Raw genomic sequence first — 18477 nt, forward strand, 5'->3', positions numbered from 1 at the left:
TGCCACCAAATACAAGAGAAACTAGAACTTCAGAGGATAAAATGTAGTTTGGTCCATCTTCAAATATCCGACTTGTTAGTTGCATTGGCAGTATAAATTTCAAGTTAAATATAGATGACTTAAGAAGTTCTGAATCTAGTAGAATGTAAATTTTTCTCAATGTATTTTTCAATGACTCAAATTTTGTATAAATGAATTTTTAATAGAAATTATAATTAAAATAGAAATGTGAAAATTTGGAAAGAGAACATTTCAGTGAGCCACAATTAACTAATTATAAATGAAATTCAACTTTCTTTAAATATTCTGGATCACATGCATACAAGAAACAGTCTGAGAAGAATTGAATGTTTCGTGTGAGATTTGATTTATCTAACAGAAGGCATGTACTACAGTCATGTAGATAAATAACTCTCTTTGAACAATACTTAGTTCATTCAGCTCTTTTAAAGTCATCTTATTCAAAATAAAGTTAAAGATGCCAGGGAAGTATCATGCTTTGTGGCAAGGTCTTTATAGAGATCATTTTCCATTTTGATTAATAGCTTTTTAATAATAGCCTTTTTTTAGGGGGGGTCCAGTCGTGGGCCTGAACTCTGGGCCTGGGCGCTGTCCCTCAGCTCTTCAGCTCAAGGCTAGCACGCTACCACTTGAGCCACAGCGCCACTTCGGCTTTTTTTCTGAGGAATCAAACCCAGGGCCTCAGGCATGCAAGGCAAGCGCTCTACCACTGAGCCACCTTCCCAGCCCCTAATAATAGCCTTTATTCAAAGGCATAAAATATTGTTTTGGTGTGTTTTTCTTTATGTTCTATTTAGAGAGTTGGCAAACAATTTAGTAATTATGATTCTTTTATTTTTAAACAGTTGTACAAAGGAGTTGCCATGGATTATCCATTTTCTTCTTTTCTTGACTCAATAGTGTGACAAATGAGTAGCTTCTACTTTTGCCTGAAGTATGGCAGGGATATATGTCAATGTAGGGGAGAGAAGAAGTTTTAAGATTGGAGATTTTACTCCCATATACATTACATAAGAATTACCCTTCTGTTTAATATTTTGAAACCTTCAAATTGGCAGGTAATAATCATTTAATCATTGTTTCTCCCCTATGTTGATTCTGAAAGTGGTTGAATACAAAGCTAAATTCAGAGCTGGTTGAATGAGTAATTTAGTAAACAACGATTTATCATCTACTATATAACAAGCACTATACTTGATAGTGGAAATGCAGCACTGAACAGAGACCTTGCCCCTACTGTGGATTCTTTAATGGTACTTCAAATTATCATACATATCTATTGTCACTTACTGATAAAAAAAAACCATGCTGTTTTTATGAGTTCCAAATTTTAACCAACAGCCACTCCTAGTAACTACATTCATGGTTGGCTATAAAATATAGGAAATTGTGTTCTAAAGTAGGCTCCACTCTGAAACTGGTGAGCAAAGCAAAATGACATATAAAGCCATAGTCAGCTAATATACTCTAATCCCTGTTGGCCACTTGAACATCCAGGCTTCTTGTTTCCTATTCCCTTGAGCCTCAGGTAGCCACGGGTAGGAAAATAGAGTGACAATAGTGTGACGATTTGGGAGCTTATACTTGGACTTTTGCCTTGAAAGTGTTGAAAAGATAGTGTCAGTTGACACTGTCTGTTTTTAAGGTGTATTTCAGTTATACTGCTTTAGTTTCATTCTGTGATGTCTTTGCCTTTTGCATTAACTTCTACTTTTGAGTTTTGAATGTTTTACAAGATAAGCTCTAAAATTGATCCATAAGTATTTAAAGTTTTAGAATAAACTAGGTAGCTAATGACCTAAGAGAGTTCTGATTCCCCTGTTATCTGTTCTTCAACTTTACCTTCCATACAAACATCTTCTATTGTTAGCTCTGTGATATACACCTTTCTAGGTATTCAGCAAGTTACTAAATAATCCAGCTTGGTATTTGGTTTGCATTTAAAAATTGTCTTAAAATCCTACTTAGATAATTTTTATTATATATAGTATAAAATTATTAAGCACACTAGAAATTCTTTTCAGTTTTAAGAGATTATAGAATTGTTTATACCTAAATCTACCAACTTATTTTAATAAGTTTCCACTTTATTAAATTATTGAGCTACATTTTCTCAAGAAACAGAAGCTTGCAAAATCATTCTATTTAATTTAAGTATGCCAGCTTCCAAAAAAAAGAAATTACTTAAAAGTATGTGTTTAGGGGGTTACAGATACATTTTTCCCTGAATATTTGAGTAAAAAAAGTTCATTAAAAGACAACCAAAATTTTTTCTCATAATCTTTCAAAACAGTAGCTGACCAACTAAATATGTGTTTACGCCTCTTGTTACTTGATGCTCATGGTTCTTTGCATGTGTCTTTTAAACTAGAGCTTTAACTTCCTCTTGTGCATGGTTTGTGCGAATTGCAGTTTATTAACTTGTCTTTGTCTTTGATGCTTGCAACCTAATCCATCACAGCTACACTGCCTCGAAAAGAAAGTGCTGTCAAACAGGAAACAGAGAGTGAGTATGCTTAGTGTACCAGTAGGTATTCTCAATGCATGTTTGTTTAGTGTGTAGCAATTAGTTATTTGCCTTGAAAACATTAATTCCAGGAATATCAATTGCACTGAATTGCCAGGTGTTGGAGAGAGAAAGCCAGCATGATGGTAGTGGTCTGGCTACATTGAAAAAATAAGTAATGTAGCTAAAATGAAACATTGAGTAGAACTTTGTGTCTAAAATTTATGAAAAGCCTTAACCATTATGTTTCTCTTTCCAGGCTATGTATATAAATATTCTTATAGGTATGGTTGTATTTTACATAAGGAAGCCCAAGTTTGTCTTGACTTGTCCCTTCATAGCAAGTAGCACAGTTTGACCGAGAAATATTCAAGAATAATATTTTTAAATACTTTCATTGTTTATATTTAATTCTGAATCAAAATACTCTCTTCTAAAAAATTAAATCTTTTAATTCTTTGATATATGTGTGCTATCGTCCAGCCATATGTTCTTATTTTGCTTTATGGCTATGATGGATACCTAAATTCTACCTAAAAGTAAATGGATCTTAGTGTGGCTAGTAAGAGATGTATTTACATTTTAGTTGTAATTTAAATGTAACAAGTTTTCAGGATTTTCTTTTCCTCTTAGTTTTTAAAGAACTGCAGTTAATCAGTTTACTTGCTTAGAAAAGCAGAATTTCCAGTTTCAGGAGCATATTAAGTTGAATCATATGTGATTGACTATTTTTTTAGGATAGAATGATAAGAGTTAACCTAATATATTGACCAAAGGTGGAAATTAATAATTTTGGAATTGGGCAGTTTTCTTCAGAAATATTAAATAGTCATGCTAGTGTGCTAGCTAAAATAGTACTCAGTTTTATCCATATTTCTGTCTTTTGAATGGGGGAAAAAACCCTCATCTACTTTAGTCTAGAGATAGCACCAGACAAGTTTGTTTTTAGAATGGGACTAGGATGAGTCATGGCAGAGGATAAACTATGTGATCTTTAAGATCCTTTCAGTCCCATTCAAGAATCTGTATGGTCTTGCTTCTTTTTACAGTATACTCTGGAATAGTACTTGAATCTTAATGAAAGATTATGACACAGTGCAACCTGTACTATGTGATGGACTTGTCCATCAACTAACATTCTGACGAACCAAGAAGATAGCCCTGATTGATACTTCATTCATTGATCTTACATTCAAAAAGATCCCAACTTTCAAAGACTTATTATTTCTTAGGTCTCCATGGAAGTTCTGGGAAACTCACTGGATCTACATCTAGTCTAAATAAACTCAGTGTTCAGAGTTCAGGGAATCGCAGATCCCAGTCATCTTCCCTGTTGGATATGGGAAATATGTCAACCTCTGATCTTGATGTTGCTGACAGAACAAAATTTGATAAGGTAAAATAATGAGTAGTTCTTGAACATTAACATTAGTTTTCTTTTCAGTGGCTGTTGGTGCTTACTTTAAGAGTGTTAAACTCTAAACTTTAGGCTGTTGTTTCCTCTTTAAAACATTAAAAATATGCCAGGCGCCGGTGGCTCATACCTGTAATCCTAGCTACTAAGGAGGCTGAGATCTGAGGATCAAGGTGAGAAGTCAGCCCAGGCAGGAAAGTCGGTGAGACTCTTTTTTTTTTTTTTTTTTTGTCGGTCGTTGGGCTTGAACTCTGGGCCTGGGCGCTGTCCCTCAGCTCTTCAGCTCAAGGCGAGCGCTCTACCACTTGAGCTACAGCGCCACTTCCGGTTTTGTGGTGGTTTATTGGAGATAGGAGTCTCACGGTCTCTCCTGTCCGGGCTGGCTTTGAACCGCGATCCTCAGATCTCAGCCTCCTGAGTAGCTAGGATTACAGGCGTGAGCCACCAGCGCCCGGCTCGGTGAGACTCTTATCTCCAATTAACCACCAGAAAACCGGAAGTGGCACTGTGGCTCAAGTGGTAGAGCACTCTCCTTGAGCTGAAGAGTTCAGGGACAGCACCCAGGCCCAGAATTCAAGCCCCACGACAGACCAAAAAACAAAAAGGCAAAAAACATTAAAAATAGTCAAATGGCAACTAATGTGTGAATTACCAATTAATTAATTAAAGTTTTATTAGAGTTTATGTCTTACAAATTATAAAGTGCTTGTATTACTTCTAAATTGTTTGAATAACTTCAAAATAAAGAAGAATAACAGGGCTGGGAAGGTAGCTTAGTAGTAGAGAGCTTGCTTAGCATACATTAACTCCAGGGTTCGATTCCTCAGTACCAAATAAACAGAAAAAGCTGAAATTGGCACTATGGCTCAAGTGGTAGAGTGCCAGCCTTGAGCAAATGAAGCTCAGGCATAGTGCCCAGGCCCTAATTTCAAGTCCCAGGACTGGCAAAAAAAAAAAAAGGCCGGGGGGCTGGGAAGGTGGCTCAGTGGTAGAGCGCTTGCCTTGCATGCCTGAGGCCCTGGGTTCAATTCCCCAGCACCACATAAGCAAAAAGAAAAAAAGCTGGAAGTGGCGCTGTGGCTCAAGTGGTAGAGCGCTAGCCTTGAGCTGAAGAGCTGAGGGACAGCGCCCAGGCCCAGAGTTCAGGCCCCAGGACCAGACCCAAAAAAAAAGAATAGCAGCCTAACTGTTGGCTGCACAGCCTCAAATAAGTTGTGAGTATTCATTACGGAATATTGTCTGGTCTTTGGTAGTATAACATTATCCTGCCAATCTTGAACCAGGCACTGGTGGCTTACGCCTGTAATCCTAGCTACTCACAGGAGGCTGAGATATGAGGATCATGGTTCAAAGACAGCTTGTGGAAGAAAGTCCATAAGACTCCTATCTCCAATTAACCTCCAAAAAGCCAAAAAATGGAGCCTCGGCACAAGTAATAGAGCACTACTCTTGAACAATAAAGCTCAGGGACAGCACCTAAACCCTGACTTCAAGCCCCAGGACCAGCACACACACATACACACAATCTTGAGTTTTTCTTTGGGATTCTGTTGGGATTACAAACTCATAGATACAGATTATTGATATTACAGCTCTATGGTTCCTACAACATGTGGAGTACTATTTTAATCATTTGGTGCAGTTCTTTAATTATAGAATCATTTTGGTTTTCTTTAGATCTTTGAACAGGTACTGAGTGAACTGGAGCCCCTGTGTCTAGCAGAACAGGACTTCATAAGTAAATTTTTCAAACTGCAGCAACATCCAAGTATGCCTGGAACAATGGTATGACTGTCATTTCTTTTGCCTCCTAGTTATGCTCTGTAACCTAATTAATATGTGATTACAATTTCAATATGTAAACAGAAAAAGAAAGCATTTGTGATGAAAAATTTTTAATTTTTTTGGTCATACTGCAAGTAAGGTCTTAGATCTGAGTCTGAATCTGTTTTATGACTTTGTAACTACTTAAGAGACTTTAAAACTATTATTTGATCTTCAGCTTTCTTCTTGGATAAAACAATAATGCTTTCATAATAAAGCATGCTGTTCAGGTGACAATAATGTAAGAGAATGAAATAAAAGATTTTTTTTTGTAAAATACTTTGGAAAACTTAAAACCACAATATAATACAATAGAGTGATTTTTTTAAATTATCTCAAAAGATTATATCTCAGATAACTTTTATATATATATAAAGAAGTTATATATATATATATAAAGTTTATATATATATATGTGTGTATATATATATATATATATATATATATATAAAGAAGTTATAAAATGAGTGAGATGGTTGAGAGTTCATTGTTGATTACCTAGGCGATAAATTTGCTTACTTGCTGACTTATGTAAGAATTTTTGACAGCTTTTTTTTTTTTTTTAATTTGGTGCGGGCCTCTGGGCTTGAACTCAGGAGCTGGGTACTGCACCTGAGCTTTTTTGTTCAAGGCTAGTACTCTACCACTTGAGCCACACATTTTGTGGCCCCTCCTCATACCTCATATGTACACACGTAAACACAAGTTCTAACCCCATGATAATTCTCAGATGAAATCTAAGAACAATTTCTTGAATATTCTTAAAGAGCATTCTAAGTTACATAGTTTTATTGGTAGTACTGCTATTTAAAAAAACTTTTTTTATAATATATTTTCTCCTGGGCATTTTAAGACTGAGCAGGCTTTTGCTATATAAATTAGTCAAGTTGTTGATCTTTTATTATATAAAGCACTTGAATAATTTTTTGCAGACTGAAGCAGAGGACATGGATGGAGGAACAGTATCACGACAATCTAATTCTGGCACATCTCTGTCTGCTTCATCTGAGTATGTACTATTAACCTCGGAAATAAACTTCAAGCTGAAGAGTCTAGATGATTTTCAGTAACCTGAGAGCACCCAGTATGGGCATGTATGCCTATTGTCTTACTAAGAACATTCTACTGGTCCTGTTGTATGGCTCTTCAAGTCTTCAGTAATACAGATGATCCAGTCAGTTCTGGTGTTGGCTGGCAAGAAGTAGCCTTTGAATTATACTATATTTTTTAGAAATCAATAAAGCACATTTCAGGATCAGCTTTACAAATGACATAAAGCTAATTTGAGTAGTGAAATTTAACTTCAATAAAATATTTTATATTGAAAACTGCTATAGAATAACAATTAGTTCATCATAGTTTGACATTTTAATTGAAATATTAAATTTTAATCAGATAGTGGATTAAAGGTGCCTTCATCTGAATTCTGACTTTCTATATTTTATATGTTTCCTGAACAGGAAAGATATGATTCGCCAAATGATGACTAAAATATTTCGTTGCATTGAACCAGAACTGAACAACCTAATTGCTTTAGGAGACAAGATTGATAGCTTTAATTCCCTTTACATGCTAGTCAAAATGAGTCATCATGTGTGGACTGCACAAAATGTGGACCCTGCTTCTTTTCTAAGTACTACATTGGGAAATGTTCTGGTGACTGTCAAAAGGAACTTTGACAAATGCATTGTAAGTTATTTTTTTAAAAAGTAATAATAACTTAAGAATTATAAGCCAGGTGCTGGTGTTCTGAGGATCCCAGTTCTAAGCCATTTAAGCCAGAAAATCTGTCCATTGGGCTCTTATCTCCAATTAACCACAAAAAGCTGGAAGTGGAGCTATAGCTCAAGTTGTAGAGTACCAGCCTTGAGAAAATGCTAAGGGGCAGTGCCCAGGCCCTAATGTTTAGACTGATAAGAATTGAGAATGGCCAGTGTTCTCAAACTTACCCACATGGCCACCAACCAAGATCCCATAAGCTCTGCTATCTGCTCAAAATGGGTATTCATTCACCTTGTCCTTGTCTTTCATAAATGATATACATAAGCATCATTTGTAGTTATTATAGACTTGAAGTTCATAATCCTTGATTATATCTTGTTTTTTAAAAAGTTTGAGGGCTGGAATGTGGCCTAGCCTGCATGAAGCCCTGGGTTCGATTCCTCAGTACCAAATACATAGAAAAAGCCAGAAGTGGTGCTGTGGCTCAAATGGTAGAGTGTTAGCCTTAAGCAAAAGAAGCTCAGGGACAGTGCCAGGCCCTGAGTTCAAGCCCCAGGACTGGCAAAAAAAAAAAAAAAGTTTGATTTCTTTTTCCCTTGATTTTATTTTCTTAAGTAAACCAGTAGAAAAATGTTTGAGTTTCTATTTGGTTTGGTTTTTAATTAATAGGATTTATCTTTCTTAGTTACCCTGTTTTGGTTCATTTTCAATAGTTCAAATTGTAAGGAAGCATCAGAAATGTTCCCGGTATGCATATCCTGCTTCCATGATGCATTCATGTATTTTCTAAATTACTTGGCTGGTTCTCCCATGTTTTCTGCCTAACTTTAGAGTAACCAAATAAGGCAAATGGAAGAAGTTAAGATCTCAAAGAAGAGTAAAGTAGGAATTCTACCATTTGTTGCTGAATTTGAGGAATTTGCTGGACTCGCAGAATCAATCTTTAAAAATGCTGAGCGTCGTGGAGATCTGGATAAAGCATATACCAAACTTATCAGAGGAGTATTTGTTAATGGTAAGCTTCTGTTACATTCTAAAGAATTTTTGTAAACCAAGTGTGATGCACACCTGTATTCTCAGAATTTGGGAAACTGAGAGGCCGATGGCTTTTTATAACTCAGAACTGGAGAGCTGATATATGTTCCTTATTTTCCACATAGTCTTTTTGGGGTTTTCAGATATCAAAGATTTTTTTAGATTTGAAAAATAAGAGGTACATACAACCTATTCATATTTATCAGCGACCACTCATATTTTAGTCTTCATGCAAGAAATGAACTCCCAGGTTGCATGTTAACAGTGGTCTTCTGAAGACAATGGGCAGTGATCTGCATGGTCCTTACAAGTAGATTTACTTCTCAGGCCTCAGTTTTCTTATCTGTCTCAGGATAGACACAAGTTGTATAATACTGTAATTCAAAGAGGAAATAAGCCTAGAGAAATGATGGACAGATTTCATGATTTTTTTTTCTTTCTTTTTCCTTTTAAAACTTAAAGAAAAGCTGATGGCATACACCTGTACACCTAGGCTACCCAGGAGGATGAGATCTCAGGATTGTGGTTTGAAATTAGCCTGGATAGGAAAGTCTATCTCCAATTAACCATAAGAAAACTCACAGGGAGCTGTGGCTCAACTGGTAAAGCACTATCCTTGAGCACAAAAGCTTAGAGACAGCCCAGGCTCTTGAGTTCAAGCTCCAGGACCAGCACCAAAAAAATAAAGTAGCTTTACTTTATCTGATTTTAATTTGCATGTTTTCAGACTTTTCAATGTCTCTTTCTCATAAATGTGTGTGTGTGTGTGTGTGTGTGTGTGTGTGTGTATTGTATGTATGTGTTTCTTTAAACTAAAATTTTTGTCATACCTTGTAGATACAGTTTTGGAAGCTTCTGGACTCTGTAATCCAATTGACTTTTCTTATTAGGTAATATAACCAGAAGCATTTAATGACAACATAGTATTCCATGTATCATTAAAATAGTATGTATTAGTTTCCAGTTAATATGTTTCAGTATACTTAGTTAATATATCATAATATATAATTTATCTTAGTATAATACAACTTAGTACACTAATTACCTTAGAATAAATTACTGGAAATGAAATTACTAGATCAAAAAAAAATTCCTTGTATTTCATAGTTTTTGCCAAATTCCAGTACAGAAGGCTTCTAGTGGTTTAATGCTCTGAGCAGCTGGTGAAGTTTTCCTTGCTATGTGTGCTGTACCAATGCTATATATTACTACTCTGTGCCAGTCTTTATTCCTTGCCAGGCTATAGATTATCTCATTATTTTATTTGCACTTTTTAACCCCGTCTTTGGTGTCTTGCTATGTAGTTTGCACATTTTAAGTCACATCTTTTCATCTTTCTCTTCTCACTTGAGACCATTCTTTGTAAGTCACAGTGTCGCATTGCTGTTTGAAATCAGCTGTGTTTTCTTTAGTGTTCATGGTTTTTGGTTTTTTTTTTACATTTTAAGTACTTGAAAAATTTAGATTTTGTGGAAAGATGTAAAATGGGAATCTAAATGTAATGTATTCAGAAGAATCAGTGGTTATCATAACATTATTTTCTTGCTGATTTGAGAAGGCAGAGTGTGTGTGGGTGGGTGTGTATAGTACTAGGTCAGGATGAATTCCTTTTTTGTCGGTCATGGTGCTTGAACTCTGGGCCTGGGTGCTGTCCTTCAGCTCTTCAGCTCAAGGCTAAAACTCTACTACTTGAGCCACAGCACCACTTCCAGTTTTCTGGTGGTTTATTGGAGATAAGAGTCTCACAGACTTTCCTGCCTGGGCTGGCTTTGAATTGCAGTCCTGAGATCTCAGCCTTCTAAGTAGCTAGTATTACAGCCCTGAGCCACCAGTGCCTGGCTAGGATGAATTCTTAATAAGGTGGCTATGAAGACCTTGCAATATGGTGTTTTATTCAGAAATGTGCTTAATTCTTAACCTTACAAATGAAAAAAAAAAAACTAATCACATGGTTAAAACTGTAGTCATACTCACACAGAGATGTTCTTATTCTCTGCTTTGATTTTAGTCGAGAAAGTTGCAAATGAAAGCCAGAAGACCCCCAGGGATGTGGTTATGATGGAAAACTTTCACCATATTTTTGCAACTCTTTCTCGTTTGAAAATCTCCTGTCTAGAAGCTGAAAAAAAGGAAGCTAAGCAAAAATACACTGATCACCTTCAGTCTTATGTCATTTACTCTTTAGGACAACCTCTTGAAAAACTAAATGTAAGTATATTTTCATTATATATAGTTCCTAGCTTTTACCCTGCATGCACTGTTTGCCCTAGCTTTTACCCTGCATGCACTGTTTGCTTGTGAGTAGCATACACATTTATCTTAAATTTGCTGATGTACTTACACAGGGGGTTGAGGCAGGAGGAACTCAGGTCTTATAGCTTCCAGTTGCCAGATACTGGCAGATAGTCTATGTAATTTATTTCTTTTACTTACTTTATTTTATTTTTGTTGCTGCTACTGCCGTTGTTGTTATTGTTGTTGTACTGCTACTTGGGCTTTGGCTCGTGGCCTAGGTGCTGTCCCTTAGTTTTTTGCTCAAGGCTGGAGCTCTACCACTTCAGTCACAGTTCCACTTAGGTTTTTTTTTTCTTGTGGTTAATTAGTGATAAGAGTCTGGTGGATTTTCCAGTCTGACTGGCTTTGAACTTCATTTTTCAGTCTCCTGAGTAGCTAGGATGACAGGGATGAGCACTGGTGCCTGGCCTCTTTTAATTCTTACAAATACTGATATAGCTGGTCACAGTGGTTCACTCCTGTAATCCTAGCTGTTCAGGAGGATTAGCGTGTACTAGACCTGTTTTTAATTCTCAGCACTAGAAAATTACAAAACAAAAAATAAATAAAAATGTAACATGAAATTGCAATTTCATTTATGTATGCACATTAAAAGATTAGAATTAACTGATCATCATTGATAACATAATAGGTGCTTACTACTTTATACTTTTATACATTATTTGGTTTTTATCCAGAGAATATATGCTATTCTGTAATCCTAGTTTTTAAATAATTTAAGTGACAAGGTAGTTTTTAGCTGTTACTTCTTTTTATGTCCTTGAAGCATTTCTTTGAAGGCGTTGAAGCTCGAGTAGCACAGGGAATAAGAGAGGAGGAGGTGAGCTACCAGCTTGCATTTAACAAACAAGAACTTCGTAAAGTCATTAAAGAATATCCTGGGAAGGAGGTGAAGAAAGGTCTGGATAACCTGTACAAGAAGGTTGACAAGCATTTGTGTGAAGAAGAGAACTTACTTCAGGTGAGCCTTGATCTTTTCACCTTCCTATCTGGAAGATATAACACTTTTCTTCAAAATAGTCCTCTACAAATGTTACCCACTTTTTCATTTTTGTGTAGAGGAAATCAACAAAGACCAAATTAAAGAGTTGTGAGGCCAGGCACTGGCAGCTCACGTCTGTAATCCTAGCTACTCAGGAAGCTGAGATCTGAGGATCATGGTTCGAAGCCAGCCTGGGCAGGAAAGGCTGTGAAACTCTTTATCTCCAATAAATTGCTAAAAAACTGGAAGAGGTGTTGTGGCTCAAGAGGTAGAGTGCTAGCCTTGAGCTGAAGAGCTGAGGGACAGCGCTGAGGCCCAGAGGTCAAGCCCTACCAAAAAAAGGGAAAAAAAGAGTTGTGAATAAGTAAGCAATAATATTTTCATCATTGTTGGCATTCTCCTGCTTATTTTATGTGCATTTTATTGAGTGAGGCATTAAGTTGCAGGGTGAAGTGCTTCTGAGTATGGGGACTAGAGTTAGAAGTAGATTCAAATTTAGATCTGCCAAGAGCTGCATGATTTAAGGCAAGGCACTTCACATCTCAGAGTAGAAAGACTGCCTCTCATGGGCTCTGTTGCTACTTGTCATTGCCATTTTATACATAAGAAGGCCAAAGCTTAGAGAGCTGGAGTGATTGGACAAAGATAATGAGACCATAGTTAAACGCTGAATTATACCACTGTTTGTTATAAACTGTGATGAAAAACCCAAAGGTGAATGAGAATAATTCCTATGTCAACATTATAGAAGGCTTCATAAGGGACATGAAACTTGTGTTAACTTCTGAAATTCATAATATTTTAATAAGCAAAGGCAAGCTAGAGGCTTCCAGGCAGAAGAAATAACATTAGCTAAAAACTGAAAAGCAAAAGATATAATACTGTTTAGGGAATATTGGTTAGTCTTAAATTGACAAGAACTTAGGATTTGTGCAGAGAAGAAACAAGAGAAAGTCCTAAAGAGGGCATTTGTTTACCTGCCAAGAAAGGATTATAGGAGTGCTCACTATCACCCTGTCTTCATGAATTTAAATACATGCATACAACACTTTGCACTGTGCTGATAGATTCTGCTTCAATAAATGTGAGCTGTCATGTCAATGTGTGTACCAAATTTGGTCTTCATATTTGTCTATATATTAGTCTGTACTGTTAGGTTATAAAGTATGTGATTCAGGGTGTGAGTCTGGCTCACTTGGTGTCCTCCACAGTATTAAGCAGTGTTTTGCATCATTAATTATAGATGAAGGAAAATTAAAACCAGCTATACTGGAATTGAAGCATTAATTTGGATATCATGTAATAACTGGTTAGTTCCATACATTATGTGTTTGTCTTATCTATTGTTGATATTGGAGTATGTATAAATGTATAGTACTAGCTAAAACATAGTGAATGCTTACACATGTCAAACACTGTCCTAAACAGTTCGCATATATTCACTCATTTAACCCTCATAAGGAAATAGGAGGAGAGGCTGGGCGTCAGTGGCTCATGCCTGTAATCCTAGCTACTCTGGAGGCTGAAATCTGAGGATTGAAATTCAAAGCCATCCTGGGCAGAAACTCTGTGAGATTCTTATCTCTAATAATCTACTCAGAAAACAGAAGTGTTGCTGTGGCTCAAATGGTAGAGAGCTTGCCTTGAGCTGAAGAGCGGCCCAGGCCCAGAATTCAAGCCCCAGGACCGACAAAAAAAAAGAAAATAGGAAGAGAAAGTATTCTTAATAGCTTGGTTTATAGTTGAAGAACTTGGGATGAATGGCTAAGCAGTGATGTATTAAATAGACCTTCAGAATTAAGTAGAAGGCCTAGAATTATGGCTCTGGTATGCATTTCTTAACTCCCACACTATACTAGATTTTTCGCCTATGTCTTGTCATTAATTGAACATACTTGATTAAGAATTCTTTCCATTCAGTTCAGTGGCTTTTATTTTCTTTTTAATAATAGGTGGTTTGGCACTCCATGCAAGATGAATTTATACGCCAGTACAAGCACTTTGAAGGTTTGATAGCTCGCTGTTACCCTGGGTCTGGTGTTACAATGGAATTTACTATTCAGGACATTTTGGATTATTGTTCCAGCATTGCTCAGTCACACTAAACATCATGAAAGAAGAAAAGATGAATGAGTAAGCTTTCTCACTGCATACAAAAATCAGGCAACTGCTTTGAGAACATAGACTTTTCTAATTTTTCTCTATTAAAAAATGGCAATTAAATAGGTGGTACTATAATGGAAACATTTAAGTGTAAAAGTACCTACCTGTGTAGCAGCCTTATTTGCCTCATAGGTTGTGTGCTAACTTAAAGCATTTATGTCATTATAAAATGCCGTTAGCACTTTCAAGTGAGGGAACAGGAGATTTCCCTGGATTGCCTCGTGTCTGTTTGAATGTGGTTTTCCAAAGTGTAATGCACTGGGACCTTTGGCATTCACTATTTACCTGTTGCTTGGGAAATCATGGACCTACTAAACTACTGTACAGAATGTTTTATCTAACAGGTGTGCAGAGCAGTTATGAACTTTGATTTTTGAGTATTATGTGACTTACCCTGTAGTGAATCTGAAATAAAAGCATTTTCAAAAAAGTTGGTACTTGATGACATTTTGTAGGTTTTTATGTGCTATTTCCTCCTATACAAAAGCAAATACAGAATCAGTATACAAAATTAATGTGCAGTTTTTTTTTTCCTGTGGGTGTGCCCAACCTGGGCTTTAACTCAGGGTCTGGGCTTTTTTGTTGAGCTTTTGTGCTCAAGCCTAGTGCTCTACCACTTGAGCCATAGCTCCACTTCTAGTTTTTTTGTGGTTAATTGGTGATAAGAGTCTCACGGATTTTCCTGCCCAAGTTAGTTTCAAACTGCAATCGTCAGATCTCAGCCTCCTGAGTAGCTAGGATAACAGGCGTGAGCGCCCAGTACCTAGCTAGCAAATTTGAAAGCACAAAACACTTAAAAGTATAATAAAAAAAAAGGTAATAAGACAAGAAAAAAACAATGACAATAAGAAAATAATAACATCAAAGATACTAAGTATTTATCTAATAAAAGATTTTGTACTCACAAATACTTACATTGAATCCCTAAGCTCCTCCAAAGTAGCTAAGATGTACTTGGCCCCTCTGAGATGCTTCTAAAGGCATCCAGGATTGCACTGATCTGAGCCATCCTTCACAATCTAGTTCTCCCTTTGCCTGTGTTTGGTTTAGGAGTGTGCATCTGTGTGAGTCAGTGAAATGCATAAGAGCTGCCAAGAAATCGTAGAAAAAATGTATCAGCCTGATAAAAGTACAGTTTATACAAGGCCTTTTGCCCTCCTCTTTTCTTTCTTCTTGGGATATAATGATAGTACTAGTTAGAGCTCTGGAAGCTCTGATTAGGAAAAGACTAGGAAAGACTAGGAGACTGGGCTGGCAAAGCAAAAATGTAGGATTTGATTAACACCAAAGTCTGCCCAGCCTAGCCTTCATGTTTATGAGATGACCCAGTGTCTTCATTGCCTAAGCCGCTGTCATTATTCTATGGTCTGCACATAGCTCCTTTTCCTATTTACAGTTTAATCTTCACTCATTCTTCCACTCATCAATTCATTTCTCCAAATAGATGGCACAGTAGAAAAGAGGATGTGCTTTGCAATCGGACAGCCCTAGGTTTGAGACCAGCCTTACCCAATACTAGTCCATACCTCTCTAAGCTTTGTTCCCTCTTCTACAGAAACAGGCTTGCCTACCTTATAACTATCATGAAAACTAAATAAAATAACATGCAAAAATTAACACAGTGCCTGACACTGTTTTCATTCCATGATAACCATCATTATTACATTGCTCTGTACCAAGAGCTTTCTCCTGTTCCAAGGGATGAACAAAAGGAAGGGTGGCTACATTTTCTGAATATTTAGTTTTGCATTTGATGATTAAATACTACCTCAGGATTTCCCCAAGCATAGTTAAATCTTATTACTCACAGCTTATACTTTAGATAATTCATATATCATACCATATGATCACTTTTTTCCTAGAGTATTATAAATGAACAAGCATATTCAATCATTACTAGGCTGGCTCCAGCCACTTGGAATTAAAATCAGAAGGTGGAAATGGAGCGGCAGACATCATTGTGAATTAGAAGAGCAGTACTTTTTTTTTGTTCATGGTTTTGTAGAACTAATATTGCTTCTCAAGAATAGTAATGCCAGGCTCTGGTGGCTCATGCCTGTGATCCTAACTATTCTATAGGAGGCTGAGATCTGAGAATTGCAGTTCAAAGCCAGCCCAGGCAGAAAAGTTCACAAGGCTCTCATCTCTAATTAACCACAAAAAGCAGGAAGTGGAGCTGTGGTTCATGTGGTAGAGCACTATCCTTGAGCACAAAAACTCAGGGTCAGTGCCAGGTCCTAAGTTCAGTCCCCAGGATTAGCACACATACACACAAAGAATATAACAAGTTATTGTTTTGCATTAAGTGCACCAGCAAGGTTAGTTTTATAATCATCTGCCATTAGCATTTTAGAGTTAAGTAGAGCATAGAAGATATACCAGAAAAAGACTAAAAATCTGACTGGGTTAATTGACAAGTGTCTTTGTGAGCATTCTGAAGAGAAAACTGTTAGTTTGCCTGGTTACTTGTGTCCAGTGAGAACAGACAAAAAAAGTATATGGAGAGATATTTAAAAAATGTAGATCCTCAAATGACATGAGTACATTATTAAAAATAGTAAAAATCAAAATAGTAAAGGAAAAGTGCAGTTATTTAAATTTTTAGGGGGGTTATTTTAACTTTGTGTGCTAGAGTATAAGAATATCTTCTCCAAACTTTGTGCTTATTTACTGGAAAACCTTAGGCAAGTGATTAACATTTTAGAAAGCACAATCATTATCTTTTTGGGTTTTATAAATGTTTTAATAGGTCTAGAAAGCTTTGAGAAGTGTGGAAGAAATTCTATGAGAATTTTAACGTATCTGGCATTTGCTATGTTTTAAGAGATTTGGATCCCTGGATGAACCAAAAGTTCTTTCTAGTTTATCACTAGAATTTGCCAAACTGAAACTAAGCCAATATTGATCACTCTACAACTACTTCGAGGTCAGCATTGACCCGTAAATAGTATAGCACTGAGAGGGAAAAAAAGAACTTTCTAAAAAAAATTTAAAGTTATGGAACAAGTTCACATTTCATTCAAAACATCTAATGCTTCTATAAGAAGGCTTGTAGGGAGTGCGTTACTTACCTCGACTCTTAGCTTGTCGGGGACGGTAACCGGGACTCGGGGTGCCTGCTCCTGCTCCTGTCGCCTTTGCCATCAAATCCACAGTCATCATGCGTGAGTGTATCTCCATCCACGTTGGCCAGGCTGGTGTCCAGATTGACGATGCCTTCTGGGAGCTCTACTGCCTGGAACACAGCATCCAGCCTGATGGCCAGATGCCAAGTGACAAGACCATTGGGGTAGATGACTTCTTCAACACCTTCTTCAGTGAGACAGGCACTGGCAAGCATGTGCCCAGGGCAGTGCTTGTAGACCTGGAACCCATAGTCATTGATGAAGTTCGAACTGGCACCTACCGTCAACTTTTCCACCCTGAGCAGCTCATCACAGTCAAGGAAGATGCTGCCAATAACTATGCCCGTGGGCACTACACCATTGGCAAGGAGATCATTGACCTCGTCTTGGACTGGATCAGAAAGCTGGCTGACCAGTGCACAGGTCTTCAGGGCTTCCTGGTCTTCCACAGCTTTGGTGGGGGAACTGGCTCTGGCTTCACTTCCCTGCTGATGGAGCGTCTCTCTGTGGACTATGGCAAGAAGTCCAAGCTGGAGTTCTCCATTTACCCCGCCCCCCAGGTGTCCACAGCTGTAGTTGAGCCCTACAACTCTATCCTCAGCACCCACACCACCCTGGAGCATTCTGATTGTGCCTTCATGGTGGACAATGAGGCCATCTATGACATCTGTCGTAGAAACCTCAATATTGAGCGCCCAACCTACACTAACCTGAACCGCCTTATTAGCCAGATTGTGTCTTCCATCACAGCTTCCCTGAGGTTTGATGGGGCCCTGAATGTTGACCTGACAGAATTCCAGACAGAATTCTGGTGCCCTATCCCCGCATTCACTTCCCCTTAGCCACATATGCCCCTGTCATCTCTGCTGAAAAAGCCTACCATGAACAGCTTTCTGTGGCAGAGATCACCAATGCTTGCTTAGAGCCAGCCAACCAGATGGTGAAATGTGACCCTCGCCATGGTAAATACATGGCCTGCTGCCTGTTGTACCATGGTGATGTGGTTCCCAAAGATGTTAATGCTGCCATCGCCACCATCAAGACCAAGCGTACCATCCAGTTTGTGGATTGGTGTCCCACTGGTTTCAAGGTTGGCATCAATTACCAGCCTCCCACTGTGGTTCCTGGTGGAGACCTGGCCAAGGTGCAGCGCACTGTGTGCATGCTGAGCAACACCACAGCCATTGCTGAGGCCTGGGCTGGCCTGGACCACAAGTTTGACCTGATGTATGCCAAGCGTGCCTTTGTCCACTGGTATGTGGGTGAGGAGATGGAGGAAGGAGAGTTTTCTGAGGCCCATGAGGACATGGCTGCCCTAGAGAAGGATTATGAGGAGGTTGGTGTGGATTCTGTTGAAGGAGAGGGTGAGGAAGAAGGAGAGGAGTACTAA

The 18477-nt window shown here is 37.7% G+C and overlaps 1 protein-coding gene and 1 pseudogene across 3 annotated transcripts in view; both read left to right on the forward strand.

Moving 5' to 3' along the window:
- The window catches only part of Exoc1 (exocyst complex component 1), a 41744-nt gene extending 27361 nt beyond the window's left edge, over positions 1-14383 (forward strand). Inside the window, exons 11-19 of one of the 2 annotated variants that reach the window (XM_042678084.1) lie at positions 2483-2527; positions 3760-3923; positions 5619-5726; positions 6698-6774; positions 7226-7454; positions 8319-8502; positions 10531-10730; positions 11584-11778; positions 13752-14383. In XM_042678084.1, coding sequence (XP_042534018.1) covers positions 2483-2527; positions 3760-3923; positions 5619-5726; positions 6698-6774; positions 7226-7454; positions 8319-8502; positions 10531-10730; positions 11584-11778; positions 13752-13904 — 1355 coding nt within the window. In that variant the 3' untranslated portion in view covers positions 13905-14383. The remainder of the gene's footprint in view (positions 1-2482; positions 2528-3759; positions 3924-5618; positions 5727-6697; positions 6775-7225; positions 7455-8318; positions 8503-10530; positions 10731-11583; positions 11779-13751) is intronic. The other variant, XM_042678085.1, reaches the window with a different exon arrangement.
- Positions 14384-17022: 2639 nt separating this feature from the next.
- Positions 17023-18477, forward strand: LOC122106697 (annotated as a pseudogene). The gene has a single exon (XR_006147232.1). The product of XR_006147232.1 is annotated as a tubulin alpha-1B chain-like (transcript).

The sequence above is a fragment of the Dipodomys spectabilis genome, unplaced genomic scaffold (assembly GCF_019054845.1).
Source record: "Dipodomys spectabilis isolate Male_0828 unplaced genomic scaffold, ASM1905484v1 ptg000043l, whole genome shotgun sequence".
Lineage (NCBI taxonomy): Eukaryota > Metazoa > Chordata > Mammalia > Rodentia > Heteromyidae > Dipodomys > Dipodomys spectabilis.